The sequence below is a fragment of the Mastigoproctus giganteus genome, chromosome 9 (assembly GCF_048544385.1).
Source record: "Mastigoproctus giganteus isolate SK-2022 chromosome 9, ASM4854438v1, whole genome shotgun sequence".
In the NCBI taxonomy this organism is placed as follows: Eukaryota; Metazoa; Arthropoda; class Arachnida; order Uropygi; family Thelyphonidae; genus Mastigoproctus; species Mastigoproctus giganteus.
The window spans coordinates 115,185,709-115,205,619 of NC_143583.1; the positions used below are offsets into that span (position 1 = coordinate 115,185,709).

At 37.7% G+C, this 19,911-nt stretch overlaps 1 protein-coding gene across 3 annotated transcripts in view; it reads left to right on the forward strand.

Moving 5' to 3' along the window:
• Positions 1-19,911, forward strand: part of LOC150080663 (myotubularin-related protein 10) — a 240,041-nt gene that overhangs the window by 22,058 nt on the left and 198,072 nt on the right. For all 3 annotated transcript variants that reach the window (XM_090381920.1, XM_090381921.1, XM_090381922.1), the window contains exon 2: positions 9,911-10,105. In XM_090381920.1, the coding sequence (XP_090238046.1) occupies positions 9,911-10,105 (195 nt within the window). The remainder of the gene's footprint in view (positions 1-9,910; positions 10,106-19,911) is intronic.

The window sequence follows — 19,911 nt, forward strand, 5'->3', positions numbered from 1 at the left end:
TTGCACCTCCCAAGGTTTTTGCAGTACTTTGATCCAAGCCCGAGGCGGGAATCGAACCCGCGACCTTTGGGTTGCTGGGCAGGTACTTTACCCACTCGGCTAGCCCAGTCGGCTCGTAGCTACCATGTAGGCAGGTAAGGCAATTGCCTCCATGCCCGGGCCCTTTAGGGGTCCCAGGGTTTTTGGCTGTCTTCTCTTTTTGCAATTTTCATTAATTAAATAGGGGTCCGAACATGTTCTTTGCCTCCAGGCTCGAAAAGGGTAGCTACGTTACTGATTAGCACAGTTTGTTTTAGCACTTTTATCATTTTAAAAATTTTGAATGATATGTTCAAAATTTTTGAAAACTATAAATCTTTATGCACACATGTAAATGCTTTTTAATAGTTATCATGTGTACTTCTGTTTCTTTACGTGATTTGTTTTTAACTACAGGAAGTGCTGGGTATAGTGATCACGTTTACAAATTGAATTTTGATTCTAATAAACAGCAATTCTAATAAGCAAAAATCAACGAATATTATCTACAGGCTATAAAAATAAAGATAAAGCACTATTTTACACTTCATTGCCAAAAGGTTATTACCAATTAAATGATGTGTGAAAATCTGAAGAATATTATCCATGGGTTAGCAAAACAAAAATAAATTTATACTTACATACATAGCTTAATTAATATACATATTAATTAAACATAACACTTTGTAATATGATTATAATTTTAAATATTCACTTATTCTAGATTTTTTTAAATTATCACTATAAAGTATTTATAGATTTTTCAATATTGTATAAAAGTCTATATTCATGATCACTTGCACCAGTTTCTTCCAACGTTCTCCTCAGGACGGCTATAGCTTCATGAGTTTGCCGCTTTGTAACTGGAATTCGTTCGGTTCATCTTCATTTTCCTCTTCCTTGGCAAAATTATCAGTAACGCAATGGGAGTCATTGCGGTACAAGTAAACACATGGGTTGTGTTAGGGTAGCTAAGAATAGAAACAGGTGCATGTATACTTGCGTGTACACCAATGCTAGGAGTTTTGTAAATAAATTTGATGAATTTGAGGTATTGCTCAAAGCATCAAAGGCGGATATTGTTGGGATGTCAGAGACGTGGTGTCACTGATATAAGGAATGCAGAACTGGAATTTGGGGAGTACAACGTTTACAGAAAGGATAGACAGAATAGGAAGGGAGGAGGGGTTATGCTATTAGTTAAGAAACACATAAAATCCAAGGAAGTGAAGCCAGTCGACATCGATGGACAGGGCAGTGTCGAGTCAGTTTGGTGTGACATAAGCATTGGGAGATCAAAATTGAGAGTAGGAGTGTGCTATAGGCCTAATGATTCTGATGAGTATAATAAGAAACTGTACAGAGAAATAGTGGGCCAGTACATCAGAGAGTCTTATAATGGGGGATTTTAATTTCCCAGATATTGACTGGAATTTGTGGGTTGGTCACTCACACACTAGCAAGGCTTTTGTGGATTTATTGGATGATTGTTTTCTACATCAGCATGTTCGGGAGGCAACTAGAGGGAGTAATAATCTTGATTTGATTATCAGTAGTGATTCTTCATGCATTAAGAATCTGCAGATAAAGGACCCACTAGGTGGCAGTGATCACAGTGTGCTGAAGTGGGACTTACTCAAAGAGGTAACTACCATCAGGGGTAAAGGGAAGGGTTATTGCTTTCTTAAAGGCAACTACGATGGTCTGAGACAGCATTTAAATTCTATACAGTGGGATCAACTGAAGATGTTACCAACAGCAAATTCAAAATGGAAGAACTTATCTTGGAAGCTACTAGGCTTTACATACCAACTAAGAAATATTGTTCAAGGTTTAGGCCTAAATGGATGTCAGATGAACTAATGAGACATATGACAGAGAAGAAAAATGCATGGGAAACATATAAATTAATACGTGACACAGAAGCCTGTGATAGCAACAAGTTGATCTGTAACCAAGGAGGTTAGGCAGGCAAAGGCAGATTATGAGAAATCTTTGGCAAGGGATGCAAAGAAAAACAGCAGAGAGTTCTTGACTTATGTAAATTCTAGAAGGAAGGGGATGAATCAGATTGGTCCACTTGATATTGATGGGTCAACTGTTGATGATCCTGCTCAGGTAGCTAAGAAACTAAATGGATATTTTTCATCTACATTCACACATGAGGAGTTATTCAGCGAGGGGAATGCCAGAGGTGTATTCAACTCTGGCAGTAAGCTAGAGAATCTTGTAATAACTGAGAGTAAAGTGGAGGAGAAATTGTTGAAGATAAACACAAGAAAGGATCTATCCAGTTATATTAAAGGAGGCAGCAAAGGAAGTAAGCAAACCCTTAGCCATAATTATGAGAGCTTCCTTGGACTCAGCGGAGGTCCCCATAGACTGGAAATGTGCAAATGTGACCCCAATTCACAAAGGAGGATCAAAGGCTGACACAAATAATTATAGACCTGTGAGTTTAACTTCTGTTCCAGGAAAATTAATGGAGGCACTGGTAGCACTGCAGGATCATCTAGACAAGACTTCAGGCCGTCCGGGCTAGCCGGGTGGGTAAAGTGCCTGCCTGGCAACCCAAAGGTCGCGGGTTCGAATCCCGCCTCAGGCTTGGATCAGAGTACTGCAAAAACCTTGGGAGGTGCATTATGGCCACAGAAGCTGATGCGCCAACAACTAACTAAAACAAACAAGACTTCAGTTATTGCTTGGGCACAACATGGCTTTGTTAAGGGGAAGTCTTTCCTGACTAATTTCATTGGATACTATGATGCAGTCACAAAAGAACTGGATGCAGGGAATAACTTTGATATTATATACTTGGATCTTAAAAAGGCTTTTGATACTGTTGCACATGGAAGACTGCTGCACAAATTGGAGCAGTATGGCATTGGAGGCAAATTGCTGCTATGGATAAAGGGGTAGTTGAGGGCAAGAAGACAGAGTGGTAATCAATGGATACTGCTCATCGTGGACTAATGTTATTATTGGAGTCGCTCAGGGTTCAGTGTTGGGTCCATTATTGTTTTCTGTATTTATAAATGATATTGATGATGGTATATCAAGCTTAATGTCCAAGTTTGCAGATGATACAAAGGTTGGCAGGGTTGTCAAGGACATTACTGACACTATTTTGCTGCAACAGGATCTGAAAAGGTTGAGCAGATGGGCTGAGAGGTGGTAAATGAAGTTTATTATTGACAAATGTACTACATATGGGAAACAGCAACCCTAGAGCAACGTATCAACTCTGTGGTACTACACTGACAGTGGTAGAGAATGAAAAGGACCTGGGGGAAATTGTGCAAGCAGATATGAAGTTCTCTGAGCAGTGCAGCCAGGCTGCAAGAGTAGCTCATGGTGTATTGTCAATGATATATAAGAATTTTTCTAGCAGGGATAAGGAGGTGATTATTCCCTTGTATAAGGCAATGGTCAGGCCACACCTTGAGTCTGTATACAGGTCTGGAGGCTTCATTTTTAAGAAGGATGTAGAGCTGCTGGAACGAGTACAGAGAAGGGCAACAAGATTAGTGAATGGAACAAACGGGTACTCTTACGAAGAAAGGCTTAAGTTTTGCAAATTACAGTGTCTGGAGACTAGGCATCAGCGAGGTGATCTGATAGAGGCGTATAAAGCCTTGAATGGTTTGAGCATGCTCAGTGCTGATGGGATTCTTCCTGTTGCTCAGAATAATCACCTGAGAGGGCATAAATTCAAATTGAGGAAAGACAGATGTAGGATAGATGTGCAGAAATTTGCCTTTTGCCAGCGGGTAGTTGGTTGGTGGAACAGACTTCTATCCCTTGTCGTGGAAGTTGATAGCCTAAATAAATTTAAGGCTCAGCTGGACAGGTATTTCTAACGAACGGAGGGGTGAAGTGGAAGTGGGTTTTTTTTTTTTTTTTTTTGGCTGATTCTGCATAAGCTTGCTTTCTTGCATCATATGCCTCTACTAATGCTAATGCTAACAGACTGGGCAGTTTCTTCTTTTGTTAAAGCTGTAGTAACTACCCATTTATAACAGATTGTACAAAAAACAAGGCCCAATAAACTGAAAACTGCAAATTGTTTTATGGTTGCGACTTCTATAAATGTGACCTTCAGAAATGTTCTTTAGAAAAATATCAGTGGCATTCAAAATCGATTCTTATAACCAAAGATGTGATTATAATAAATAATTAATATGTAGTGCATTTTATTGATATGAATCAGTTCTTTGAAATTTGATTCCCTAAAGTGGCTGATTCTAATAACCAATGATCACTTTAACTGGTGCTTACTATATTTGTACATTTCGAGATAGTAACCTATTTGTAAGTTACTTTAGTTTTTTAATATATTTAGTTGTTGGAGTTGGCATATCATGGCCAGCTAAGGCTATGAGCAGCTAAGCTTATGCACAAAAAAAACAAAAATCACTCACTTACCCAGACAGTTTTTAAATTCTGTACAGTGGGAGACCAACTGATGATGTTACCAACAGCAAATTCTAAGTGGGAAGCATTCAAGGAATTAATAGTGGAAGCTACTAAACGTTTCATACCTATTAAGAAATATTGTTCAAGGTTTAGGCCTAAATGGTTGCCAAATGAACTAATGAGACTCATGTCAGAGAAGAAAAATGCATGGGATGCATATAAATTATCAGGCAACACAGAAGCCTATGATATATATATAAACTAGTCTGTAATCAAGTCACAAAGGAGGTTAGGCAGGCGAAGGCAGATTACGAGAAATCTTTGGCAAAGGATGCTAAGAAAAACAGCAAGGATTTCTTTACTTATATAAACTCTAACAGGAAGGGTATAAATCTGATTGGTCCACTTGATATCGATGATTCGACTGTTGATGATCCTGCTCAGATAGCAAACAAACTGAATGAGTATTTTGCATCTACATTCACACAAGAGGAGTTAAGGTTTGAAAATGCCACAAGGTTATAAAATTGTAATAGGGTGCTTAATGATTTTGTAATAACTGAGAACAAAGTGGAGGAGAAATTGTTGAAGTTAAACATAAGAAAGGCACATGGGGTGGATGGGATCTATTCAGTTATATTAGAGGCAGCGGTAAAGGAAGTAAGCAAACCCTTAGCCATAATCATGAGAGCATCCTTGGACTCAGGGGAGGTCCCTACGGACTGGAGATGTGCAAATGTGTCCCCAATTCACAAAGGGGGATTGAAGGGTGACACGAGTAATTACAGACCAGTTAGTTTAACTTCTGTTCCGGGTAAAATAACGGAGTCACTGGTTAAAGATGCATTGCAGGATCATCTAGACAAGACTGCAGCAATAATTCAGACACAGCATGGGTTTGTTAAGGGAAAGTCTTGTCTGACAAATTTGATTGGTTATTATGATGTGGTTACAAAGGAACTGGATGCAAAAAATAATTTTGATATCATATTCTTAGATTTCAGGAAAGCTTTTGACACTGTTGCGTATGGAAGACTACTGTACAAATTGGAGCAAAATGGTGTTAAGGGTAAGTTGCTACAATGGATAAAAGGATGGTTGAGTGGGAGAAGATAGAGGGTGGTAATCAATGGGTGTTTCGCTTCGTGGACTAATGTTATTAATTGAGTCCCACAGGGTTCGGTGTTGGGTCCACTGTTGTTTTGTATATCAATTCATGAAGGTATATCAGGCTTAGTAGAAGTTTTCAAATGATACAAATGTTGATAGGGTTGTTAATGACAGTAATAGCAGTGTGTTACTGCAACAGGATTTATAAAATTTGGGCAGATGGGCTGAGAAGTGGCAACTGAAGTTGAACATTGACAAATGGAAAGTACTGCATATGGGCAGAAGTAACCCCAGAGAAATGTACCAACTGTGTGGTACTACACTTAAGGTGGTAGAAAATGAAAAAGACCTGGGAGTAATTGTGCAGTCATATGAAGTTTTCTGAGCAATGCAGACAGGCTGTCAGATCAGGTCATGGTGTGTTGTCAATGGTATACAGGAATTTTGTTAGCAGAGAAAAGGTGATTGTCCCTCTGTACAAGGTGATGGTCAGGCCATGCCTTGAGTACTACTTGCAGGTCTGGAGGCCTCATTTTAGAAAGAATGTAGATTTGTTTGAGTGTGTACAGAGAAAGGTAACAAGATTGGCGAGCGGTATGAAGGGATCCTTTTACCAGGAGATGCTTAAGTTCTGCAAATTGCAGCAGCTAGATACTAGGCACTGCGAGGTGAACTGATTGAGGTGTATAAGGCCTTGAATGGGTTGAGCATGCTGAATTCTGATAGGATTCTTCCACTTGTTCAGATTATGAACCTAAGGGGGCATAAATTGAAATTGAGTAAGGACAGATGTAGAATAGATGTGTGTAAATTTGCTTTTAGCCAGCGGGTGGTTAATTGCTGGAACAAACTTCCATCTGTCGTTGTGGAAGTTGATAGGTTAAATAAATTTAAGGCGGAACTGGACAAATATTTAGAGGGGATTGTTTTGTAATTTTTTTATTTTTTTATTTTTTTGGCTGATACTGCATAAGCTCACGCTTGCTTTCTTGCATCACATGCCACTACTACTACCCATTTTTCCCTGTTCTTTTGAACGAGGAAAAAATGGGTGAGTGATTTATACAGTACCTCTATAAATGATAAAAATGAACACTACACGAAGAAACTTTTTCTTGCAGTTGTACCATGCTTTGACCTGTCTGTATGTACCACTACATAGTTGGTGAACTGATGCTTATGTTCAACTTAAACACAAAATACCACTTTCCATCATTCTGCTTAAGTTGCTAATATCATTTTTAAAAAATGATATCATCTGAACAAGTGAATCTATATAAAAATCTGAGATACCACCAGAACAGCCATTTCAAAACCCCGATGCTATCAGGTGGCCTCTTACCATATATATTCCAAACTGCAAAGAACGTATTTTGTTTTATGAACAGCCAGTTTATGTTTGAAAGTAAAACGTGCATTTAAACATATAATAACTGTATGTAGATGGCAGGGTAGATGCCCTCGAAGGATTTAAATTGAGGAGCCATCAGGCTCTCAGCTGCCCACATCAATGCCAGAGCTTGCACTTGAACATCACAACACAGTGGCAACCCCAAGTCAAAATTCGCTGGTCCCATAGGAACTAGTTGTTGTCGGTGACTATTGTCAGGTAAACGGGGAATATATTGTGCAAAAAGGATAGGAGGAATAGGACCAGGGTATGTCTGCCAGGTGCAACGGTTGATGACCTTGTAGAGCAGATATCTTTTAAGGGCACAAAAGGTGATATTGTTGTACACGTTGCCACTAATGATATTAAGAGTAGGAGACTGGCTGAATTACCTAACAAGTACAGGTCAGTGTTGAAAAAAGCTGTGAGTTAGGGTTGAATTTGAAAGTGTCTGCAATTCTGCCTAGACACGATAGGAGGGAGTATATGATGAGAACCTTGTCGATCAGTTTTCCCTGGAGAGATTGTGCAAGGCTCAAGGGGTAGAATTTTTCTCAGCCTGGTCTGTGCTTGTTAACAGGAGAGACTGCTTCTGCGGGGATGGGATACACTTAAATAGAAAGGGTACAAGAATATTGTCTGATGCTATCGAGGCAGTGTTAGGTGGGTTGGAAAACTGCTAGCTTGTGGGGGGGATACACGGACTTATAGATTAACAGTAGATGCTGGCAGAGGTGAAAGTGATATTTACACTGCTTCTATTGAAATGAGCAGTGGCCTGGAAAACAAGGTGCAGGGGATTCGGATTTCAGAGACTGCTGGGAGTCATTGCGGAAGTAAATACATGGGCTGTGTTAGGGTAGCTAAGAATAGGAACAGGTGCATGTATATTTGCGTGTACACCAATCCTAGGAGTTTGGCAAATAAATTTGATGAATTTGAGGTGTTTGTAAAAACATCAAAGGCAGATATTGTTGAGATATCAGAGATGTAGTGTCACACAGATGTAAGGAATGCAGAAATGGAATTTGTGGAGTACAATGTGTATAGGAAGGGAGGAGGGGTTATGCTATCAGTTAAGAAACACATAAAATCTAAGGAAGTGCAGCCAGTTGATATGGGTGAAGAGTGCAGTGTTGAGTCAGTTTGGTGTGACATAAACACTGGCAAAGCAAAGTTGAGAGTAACAGTGTTATAGACCTGATGAGTATAATGAACAACTGTAGAGAGGAATAGTGGGCCAGTAAATTAGATTGTCTTGCAATGGGGAAATTTTAATTTCCCAGATGTTGACTGGAACTTGTGGGTTAGTCACTCACACACTAGCAAGCCTTTTGTGGATTTATTGGATGACTTTTTTTCTAAAGCAGCATGTTTGGGAGGCAACTAAAATGACTAATACTCTTGATCTGATTATTGGAAGTGATTCTTCATGCATTAAGAATCTGCAGATAAAGGAACCACTAGCTGGCAGTGATCACAATGTGCTGAAGTGGGAGTTACTCAAAGAGGTAACTACCTTCAGGGGTAAAAGGAAGGGTTTTTGCTTTTGTAAAGGCGACTACGATGGTCTGAGACAGTATTTAAATTCTATACAGTGGAACCAACTGATGATGTTGCCAACAGCAAATTCAAAATGGGAAACATTCAAAGAATTAATCTTGGAAGCTACTAGGCATACCAACTAAGAAATATTGTTCAAGGTTTATTATTTGCCATATAGTGCAAAGAAGCCTGAGGCTTATACTGCACAGGCCAAAATTTTGAGTTACAGACAGACACAGAGGGAGAGAGAGGAATCACCAAGAAAGAGAGGAATGATGATATCCAGCTCAGAAGTTTGTTCCAGCAATCAATCACCCGCTGGCTAAAGGCCAGCGAGTGGTTGATTGATGGAACAAACTTCTATCAGTCATTGTAGAAGTTGATAGCTGAAATAATAGATTCAAGGCAGAACTAGACAAACATTTGGAGCGAGTGGATGGGTGGAATGAGAAGGTTTTTTTTTTTGGTTGATGCTGTATAAGCTGATTTCTTGCTTCATATGCCTTTACTAATGCTAATGTATATCTAACTCTTATAACTGACCTCTGTTTGTTTTACAGAATATGGTAGTATAAGAGTGGAGGATGATATTTCTGTGTATTAGTCAAAATTTATATGCTTTCCTGTGTCCAGGAAGATTCTACTCCCACTGAAGGCCAAGTACCAAGTAGGCTTATGTTCAACTTAAAGACACTTATCCATCGTTCTGCTCAAATTGCAAGTATATTTTTTAATTGTATTAACATCACTTGAACAGGTGAATTGTTTTGTACAATTCACACTTTGTACGTTACAAGTCCAACACACTGTCAGAAGCCAGCAGCTGTTTTTTCATTGGTCATCAGGTGGTCTCCGTTAGCAAACACATGCCAAACTGTGAATAATATAGTTTAAGTCAAAACAGCCAAGCAGTTCAGCAGGAGTATAATGCTCCCCATGAAAAATCATATATGTTAAAATATAGGAGTTTTATTTGATTTCAGCTGCTATGTTGAAATATTCTCCTGCAATCCTATAGCATTGAAGTGTAGTTTCAAAATTTAAAAATAAATTTTAGCCTAAAACTTTTACACAAAATTCAGTTAACATAAAATGTTTGTTCTTGCTCCCACATTTTATATTAATCTGTTTCTGTTGTATATATAATACATACATATATGAATATAATATTGACAAACATTTAATTAAATAGAAAAATAAATAAATAAAAGGTTTTCATTTCAGTAATTCATATTTTCTTGCAATATAGATTATTTTTATATATAGTACTGCAGTAGTATAATCTTTTCTCCAGAAAATATCTCTCTAAGTCTTTTAAAAAAAATTACCATATTAAACCAATTGCACTCCTTGTTTAAATTAAATATTTAATTCTCTTAACAAAGCAGTATTCTTCACGTCTTATAATTTATTATTTTTTCATTTTTGAAGGATGACCACTTAGATGAAAATCCTGAGATATATCTAATGCCTGCGCTCCTTCCTGGTGAAGTTGTCATTGCCCAGGCAGATAATGTTTTGAAGTATGAGTTTCTGAGTGAGATGAAAAAAGGCATATCTGGAGCTTTGGTCTGTACAAATTTTAAACTAAGCTTTGTGACAACTGAAAAATATCCTTCTAGCATAGTAAGTTTTTTCCAGGTTCAATTAAATTTTAGTTTATCATTAATAAAAAATTTACATTTACTATATCTCTGCTTGGAATTATAGGTTAAAAATTCTTGTTTGTGTTATCAAGTTGTAACCCTTTGCCATCACAAATCAAGATCCATTATTTCAGAGTAAGAAGATAATGGTGTATCATCTATAACTGTAATGTGAAAGAAATTTACTAGTATGAAATTTAAGAAGTGTGTTTATTGTCAAATGACATGAAACATTAAGGGCCTTGATGCTGTCACAGACTTTCTCTCAGGTATGACAATCTGGGCTTGCTACCTTGAAGTCTAAAACACTGATGGAACTGATATTCAGGTTACACTCTAGTCCAGTGGTTCCCAATCTTTTATCACTCAAGGCACACTTAAAGTTAAAAGCCGAATATTAACGGCACACTAATAGTGATTGCCATTGAACTCAGTGGAATTTTTCCTAATCTCACAGCATATTGTTGGGAACCACTGCTCTAGTCAAATGGACTGAATTTTAGCAAAGTCCGATTATTCTGCGACAACCAAATAATCTGCTTGCACCTTCATAATGGTAGGACTGATGGTAACCTCTTGTGCAAGTCCTGAAATATGGCACCTAGTATACTGGATGTGATCACCCAGGTGCTAACCAATGTAAACAGGTATCAAGGTGTGTATATACCACACCTTGATGCCACCTCTCTGCATTGCCAGTCAATATTAGATGACTTTCATCAACTGATGCACTTAGCTCATTGTTGGAGGTTTGAAGTGGTGAAATCTCATGTTTAGCCCCACCCACCCCACCCCAATATCTTCCATCATGCAGTATGACTTGACGTCTTTGGAAGTTATGATGGGTATTGTGGCGAGATCCAGTCTTCCTTATACATCGAGGGTACAGCTCTAAAACAGTGTTTTCAGGCTGGCCACTAGATAGTCCACTGGACTGAACCTGTTGGTAACTCCCTAGGAGGCTTCTGGATCAGCTAATGTATAATCTCGTTGCCTCTATTCTGCCAGACAGTCATTGAAGGAAGTCTGAGTAGTGTGTATGTGGGGCCATTGTTGAGGTCACATAATGAATGTCAAGGAGCTGGGTAATATTGCTGTGTATACACATATTCAAAAATTTCATTACTTCATACAACATGTCCTTCTCACATTTTCTTGTTACTGAATACATCATGAATAGTCAAATTAATAGAACAAACATATGCAAAAAGATATAAACCTGCCAAAATCTTCTTCATTGATTTCACAAATATACGTGGTCAGATTCCAATCTGAATAATATCCATTTGCACTTACATTCTGCCAAAAAGACTATTTTTAAAATTATTGGTTGATTCAACCACTGCTCATCTCAGTTGTCCTAATTACTCACTGTATGATTCCTTTTACTTTAAAGGTGGTAATTGTGCATGTGTCTGCACTGACTTAGTAATTTGAAACCTTCTCTGGCTGAAATTCTCAGTACCTTGTTCTGTTACATTCATCTTTTTTTTTTTAATGAAAACCCCAAATGCAAAAGGTATCAAAACCTATTGTACTTAGTACTGTGCATGGGTTGAAGGCGACGGGGAGGGAGGGGATGCTGGAAACTTTGCTGTGGTGTGTTTCACCACTTCAAGCCTCCAATAAGCAAAGTGGTGGTATTGCACCAGTTGTTGAAAGTCATCTACCACCTAGTACATATTAGTATTATATTATAGTATTGTATTATTAGTGCTAATTTATTAGTATTAGTAATGGCCGCATGGTGCAAGAAAGCCTCTGGCTTATGCTGCACCAGCCAAAAAAAAAAAAATTATAAAATAAAAAAAATAAAATAAATAACTAAATAATAATAATTAATAAAAAAAAAAAAAAAGGAAATTAAACCTATCATCCTATGCGCTTCCCTTACCCGAAAGTACTATCCAGATGACCTTTGAATTTCCCCAAACTGTCGGCCTCTACCACCCATGAAGGCAACTTATTCCAGTAATTTATAACTCACTGGCTAAAATAAAACTTCTTGCAGTCCAATCTAAACATTTCCCCCCGTAACTTGAATTTATGTCCCCTAGTTCTAGCATCATTTATAATCTTGAAAATTTCGTCCTCATTCATTTTACTGATGCCTCTCAGAGCCTTAAACACCTCAATCAAATCTCCTCTAAGGTGTCTAGTTTCCAAACTCTGCAACCCACATATTCGAAGTCTTTCTTCATAAGGACGCCCTTTTGCCGATCTCACCAGGCGAGTTACCCGTCTTTGCACCCTTTCAAGAAGCTCGATGTCTTTCTTTAGGTGTGGTCTCCATACTTGAACACAGTATTCCAAGTGTGGTCTAACATAAGCCTTATATAATGGGATTATCACGTCCCTATCTCTACTTGCAAAAGTTCGATAGATCATCGATAGGACACCATGGGCCTTCCTTGCAACCTGTTTACAATGCTCAGAGAATTTCATGTCTGCCCGTATCGTAACACCCAAGTCCCTTTCCTCCAGTACTGGGTTTAGTTGAACTCCACCAAGTGAATAAGTTATTTTGGGATTACTGTTTCCCATGTGTAATACCTTACACTTTGTTGGATTAAAGCATAGCTGCCATTTTTCTGTCTCTCTGAAGAAGCTCAGCTTGACAGTGATCATTAACTACTCTACCAATTTTAACATCATCTGCAAATTTAGACATCACGCCCTCTATCCCTTCATCAATGTCGTTTATGAAAATTAAAAACAACAGTGGTCCTAATACTGATCCTTGGGGAACCCCACTTCTTACATCAACCCAATCTGAGGAATAGCCATTTATCACAACCCTCTGCCTCCTGCCCTGAAGCCATCCTTCTATCCATCTAAGGATTTTCCCAGTGATTCCACTGGGAAAATTATATTAGTATTAGTGTGGTACTAGTTGATATTAGTTTTAATACTAGTACTACTATGCATGGGTTGAAGGAGAATGGGGGAGGGATGTTAGAAACTTTGCTGTAGAGACTAAACATGGGTTTCCTGCATGGGTTTAAGTTTGAGAAGATGGAAGATGTCAATAAGCAACAGATGCTTGTTGACATTAGATTTGAATTCCTGTAGATTGTAATTTTCAAGAAATATGTATGAAGGGAGGCTGTTCCAGAAAATGGACTTTGAAGGAATAAATGAGGAAGAAGAAAAGTTGATTCTGTGAGTTTGAAGTTGGACAGTAAAAGGAGATGCTGACTGGTTGTAGCACATGTTCAAACTAGTTTGAAAGAGAGACAGGGAGGGGAGGGAATTATAGAAGCCAATTCAGAAGAACGGTGCCCATGAAAGTAACTAGAAAAGGCATGCAGCAGCAGAAACAGAGCATCTATAATACAGAGTGGAGAGACATTGTTAGAGATGGGTCATTAATTAACCTAACTGCCCTCTTTTGAATGCAATATAGAAGCCTGAGAGAGGTTCTGGTGGCACTGCCCAGATGTGTGGAACAATATTTAATGGTAAGGTGGATTTGTGATTTGTACAGTGTGAGTGGCTGTTTGGAAGAAAAGTAGTTGAGAGTGATAGAGAAAATCCAATTTTTTAGATGCAGAGGAAAGAGTATTTATGATGTGCTTTTGCCAAGAGAGATTAAAAGTTAGAGTAATCCCAAATAGAGATATGTGATCTTGTCTAGAAATCTGAGTGTCATCAAAGATAAGCATAGAAGTCAAAGAATTCTTTTTTTTTTTTTTTTAGTATTAATATCAGTAATGGCCATATGGTGCAAGGAAGCATAAGGCTTATGCTGCACCAGCCAAAAAAAAAAAAAAAAAAAAAGAATAAAATAATAAGTAGAAAATTTTAAAAAATAAATAACTAATAAGAGAAAAGGAAATAGACAACCTATGTGTTTCCCTCCTCCTGTAGGTAACTATCCAGCTGACATTTGAATTTCCCCAAACTTTCATCCTCAACCACCCATGTGGGTAACTTATTCCAGTAATTGATAACTCACTGGCTAAAATAAAACTTCCTGCAATCCAGTCTAAACATCTCCTCTGTAACTTTAATTTATGGCCCCTATTTCTAGAATCATTTATAACCATGAAATTTTCATCCTCATTTCATTTTACTTTTGCCTCTCAGAGCCTTAAACACCTCACTCAAGTCTTCTCTAAGGTGCTTAGTTTCCAAGCTATGCAACCCACATATTCAAAGTCTTTCCTCGCATGGATGCCCTTTTGCCAATCTCACTAGGCGAGTTACCTGTCTTTGGACCCTTTCAAGCTCAATGTCTTTTTTTTTTTTTTTTTTATATATGTGGTCTTCACACTTGAATGCAGTATTCCAAGTGTGGTCTATTTTAGACCACAATTAGCTTGCATCCAAATCTCCAGGTTCATTTTCTGCCTACACTGAATCTCGCAACCATTGTAAAACAGTTATTAATCTCTCCAAACTTGATTTTGAACAAACTAAGAGTAGAAATCTTGCTTCATGTCCAAATTGTAGTCCAGCATTCTGGTTTCATACCAAAGCCATTGGCTGCAATTTTTGCCAATTTTCTCTTCCATTGCCACCTCAGCTAAAGATAAAGCTGACCTGCTACCATCCTACTTTTCTTCTAACTCTTTCTTTACCTTTTGGCGGAACACCACAGGAGACATCAAATGGAGTGTGAGAATGGTAGGAGATCATTTTCCAAGATAGTTGATAATATAAGAGTTAGAAGAGTAGTAGGAATGCTTTTAAGTCAGCTTCATCTTAGAGTTCAATTATTACATGCAGATATCCAGACAAAGAAATAAGAATAATTGCCAGATTTTTGTTGATCCAATTTTATTTAAATTTGGAATTAGCTCAACAAATCTTTCTAAAAGAGCCACATGTAAAATTTCATAAAAATCTATCCAGTGGGAGGCAAGTTATTAGCATTAGTAGAGGCATATGATGCAAGGAAGCAAGCTTATACAGCATCAGCCAAAAAAAAAAACCTTCCCATTTCACCCATCCATTCATTCCAAATATTTGTCTAGTTCTGCCTTGAATATATTTAAGCTATCAACTTCCACAATGACAGATGGAAGTTTGTTCCAGCAATCAACTACCTGCTGGCTAATGGAAAATTTCCGCACATCTAATAATTTGACAACTGGCTTTCCTCAATTTCAGTTTATGCACCCTCAGGTTTGTAATCTGAGTAAGAGGAAGACTCCCATGCATTTTATTACATACAGATAGACAAAAAATTGTCAAAAAATTGGATAAATCTCTACACATATATGCCAGTGTGTCTAAAAATTGGAAAAACTGGGTAAATTTTATTTTTGTCTATAACATGCTTCACTTAAGAGGCAAGTGTTAAAGTTGTCTCTTGACTCCTGCATTATAAATATAGGTGAACTGTGCAAATTTTAGGTGCTGATTCCAAATCTGTAATTGATTTTCCTCTACCTTGTCAATTTTTTGCATAAAACAAGTTAAAAATTAAACAATGTACTAACTAGTAGAATATACAGGGTGTATCATTAATGTGGAAAAATCAGCGCAGGCCAAAAATAAACCAAAAACATTCTAAGCAGATTTTTGCCCTGAATTTGCAATAAAATATTGACAACATCACATCCAGGTTGAGCAATTTTCACAGAATAGGTAATTCAAATGCACATTTCCATGAAATTACATAGCACACACCCTATTGCAATATGAAACGTATTCTTGACAGCTGTAACATGTCCAGCTGTCAAGCATTTAAAAGGAAGCCATTTTGTTTTTTGAAGAAAGTGCATTCTAACACCATTGTCATTAAGTAAATTGATGAGTATCTAAGAAATGGTCACAGTATTGTGTGTCTACAGTTTGGGGTAGACAATTAGGTCATGGTCAAATGACCTGATTTCTTCCACAAATGTTTGATGTAGAAGAAGCAGTGGCATCTCATCTGATGACTAGCATGTGCATTAGCTTGATGGTTAGGACTGAACTATATCACCATTCACTGTATTGCAAGAGGGAAATGACTTGCATGCACATAATTTTCAGTCATTTCAGAAATTCTCATTAATCTGAAACTCAGTGGAATTAACAACAGTTATCAGTGATAAGTTTTATGCATTACTGGGTGAGCATAAATTTGTGTATTGCTACACTTAACAGTATTAGCTTCACTGGGGCATATATGTATGGGCTGTTATCCTTGGAAACAGCGATAAAAAAACTGTTATCCTTGTCTATATCTATATCAAGTCTATATCTTTTCAATCGTCTGACGGGATAACATTGTCTCATTTTTAGGTATATTTATAAATGATGAAGATAACAGTGCCTGTTATCTTCATCATTTATGTCTGTCTGTGCAGCCATTCATTCACATTTACAACTTGACTCCCAGTATATGAATTTCCTTGTTTGGCTCTTTTAGAAAGATTTGTCAAGTCATTCCAAATTTCATTAAAATAAGATTAAAAGAAGTGAGATAATTTATTTTTTTTCCCCTTTAAAATTTTGAGTTTTCTCAATATATAAATGTGGAAGTACATATGAATGTCAACAGGGGACATTTTGAGTATAAATGGAGCACAGATAAAGAATATGAAGCAGTTTAAATATCTAGGCACTATTGTGCAGATGGATGGTTCATCTGGAGATAAGATTACAAGAAGAATTAATGAAGGAAGAAAGGTCTTGGAAATGCTCAATCCAATATTATGGAGCAATAATATTCTCCCAAATGATTAATATACAATGAACTATTTCGGGGTATCTTACTGTATGGATCTGAGATTTGGACTATAAAAGAAAAGCAAAGGAAGAAATTGCTAGTTGTCGAGATGGATTTTTGGGGAAGATCAGCTCAAAGATCTAAATTAGAAAGAGTTAGGAATGAAGACATAAGAAAAGCAATGGACATTCAAATAAACATCACTGACAAAATAGAACAAAAAAGATTAGAATGGCATAGATGTGTTATGAGAATGGGAGAAGAGAGACTACCTAAAAAAAGCAATGGAATGGACACCCCTCCCTAGAAGGAAAAGGAGAGGAAGACCTAGAAGCTCATGGATAGAGGGAGGGCAGCTATGGAAAAGAGGAAATTGAAGAATGAAGACTGGGAGGATAGAAAAGAGTGGAGGAACAAAATTAAAATATAAAATAATAATAATAATGATAAATAAATCATTAGTTCAAGCTACTAGTTTACTGTGTCAACGGTTAGGTCAAGCATAACCGTTGACACAGTAAAGAAATCTAAAGAAGTACAAATCTCAGATTGACTCCAGATTTTCAGGGTATATTCTGTTTGTGCCCGGGAAAGTTTTTTAAAATCAGTTCCAGATTGAGCCCCCCCCCCCCCCCCAAGTTTTATCCTTTCCAGAAAATATGGTGTCAGATTGACAACAAATTTTTAATGTATGCTTCACTGGTCTCTTGGCATCTGGCATCTTTTAAGAATGATGGTGCAGCATGTTAGGCAATTTCTTTTCCCTTCGTCCCCTTAAGTCTGTTAAAAAACAAAAGGGATTTCTAAAGTTAAGAAATTGCCTTGTCCGGCTGAGTTGGGTTTCCCTGACCCCCCCCCCACACACACACTGGTGGATACAAGACCAGTGGACAACACCAGTTTTTAAATTCTGTACAGTGGGACCAACCGATGATGTTACCAACAGCAAATTCTAAGTGGGAAGCATTCAAGGAATTAATAGTGGAAGCTATTAACCGTTTCATACCTATCAAGAAATATTGTTTAAGGTTTAGGCCTAAATGGTTGTCAAATGAACTAATGAGACTCTTGGCAGGGAAGAAAAATGCATGGGATGCATATAAATTATCAGGCGGCACAGAAGCCTATGATATATATAAGCTAGTCTAATCAAGTCTCAAAGGAGGTTAGGCAGGCGAAGGCAGATCACGAGAAATCTTTGGCAAAAGATGCTAAGAAAAACAGCAAGGATTTCTTTACTTATATAAACTCTAAAAAGAAGGAGATAAATCTGATTGGTCCAGTTGATATCGATGGTTCGACTGTTGATGATCCTGCTCAGATAGCAAACAAACTGAATGAGTATTTTGCATCTACATTCACACATGAGGAGTTATTAAGGTTTGAAAATGCCACAAGGTTATCAAATTATAACAGGGTGCTTAATGATTTTGTAATAACTGAGAACAAAGTGGAGGAGAAATTGTTGAAGTTAAACATAAGAAAGGCACATGGGGTGGGTAGGATCTATCCAGTTATATTAAAGGAGGTGGCAAAGGAAGTAAGCAAACCCTTAGCCATAATTATGAGAGCATCCTTGGACTCAGGGGAGGTCCCCACGGACTGGAGATGTGCAAATGTGTCCCCAATTCACAAAGGGAAATCGAAGGGTGACACGAGTAATTACAGATCAGTTAGTTTAACTTCTGTTCCGGATAAAATAATGGAGTCACTGGTTAAAGATGCATTGCAGGATCATCTAGACAAGACTGCAGCAATAATTCAGACACAGCATGGGTTTGTTAAGGGAAAGTCTTGTCTGACAAATTTGATTGGTTATTATGATGTGGTTACAAAGGAACTGGATGCAAAAAATAATTTTGATATCATATTCTTAGATTTCAGGAAAGCTTTTGACACTGTTGCGTATGGAAGACTACTGTACAAATTGGAGCAAAATGGTGTTAAGGGTAAGTTGCTACAATGGATAAAAGGATGGTTGAGTGCAAGAAGACAGAGGGTGGTAATCAATCAAGCTGCTCTTCATGGACTAATGTTGTTAGTGGAGTCCCACAGGGTTCGGTGTTGGGTCCACTGTTGTTTTGTATATTTATCAATGATATTGATGAAGGTATATCAGGCTTAGTATTGAAGTTTGCAGATGATACAAAGGTTGGCAGGGTTGTTACTGAAAATAATGGCAGTGTGTTATTGCAACAGGATCTAGAAAATTTGGGCAGATGGGCTGAGAAGTGGCAACTGAAGTTGAACATTGAAAAATGCAAAGTACTGCATATGGGTAGAAGTAACCCCAGAGAAACATACCAACTGTGTGGTACTACACTTAAGGTGGGAGAAAATGAAAAAGACCTGGGAGTAATTGTGCAGTCATATGAAGTTTTCTGAGCAATGCAGACAGGCTGCCAGGGCAAGTCAGGTCAGGTTGTCAATGATATACAGGAATTTTGCTAGCAGGGAAAAGGGGGTGATTGTCCCTCTGTATAAGGCAATGGTCAGGCCACGCCTTGAGTACTGCATACAGGTCTGGAGGCCTCATTTTAGGAAAGATATAGATTTATTTGAGCGTGTGCAGAGAAGGGCAACAAGATTGGTGAGGGGAATGAAGGGATCCTCTTACCAAGAGAGGCTTAATTTCTTCTGCAAATTGCAGTGGCTGGAGACTAGGCACCTGTGCAGTGATCTGATTGAGATGTATAAGGCCTTGAATGGGTTGAGCATACTGAATTCTGATGGGATTCTTCCACTTGTTTAGATTATGAACCTAAGGGGACATAAATTCAAATTGAGGAAAGACAGATGTAGAAAAAATGTGCAGAAATTTGCCTTTAGCCAGCGGGTGGTTAATTGCTGGAACAAACTTCCATCTGTTGTTGTGGAAGTTGATAGATTAAATAAATTTAAGGAGGAACTGTACAAACATTTAAAGGGGATTTTTTTTTTCTTTTTTTTTTTTTTTTTTTTTTTTTTGGCTGATGCTACATAACCTCATACACTTGCTTTCTTGCATCACATGCCATTACTACCACCAATCCTGTATCTAGAGCCCAAATGTAAGTTCCAACAAAAAAAAAAAAAAAAATCCCACATTCACTGGTGAAGTGCCAGACTAGTGGATCCTAGGA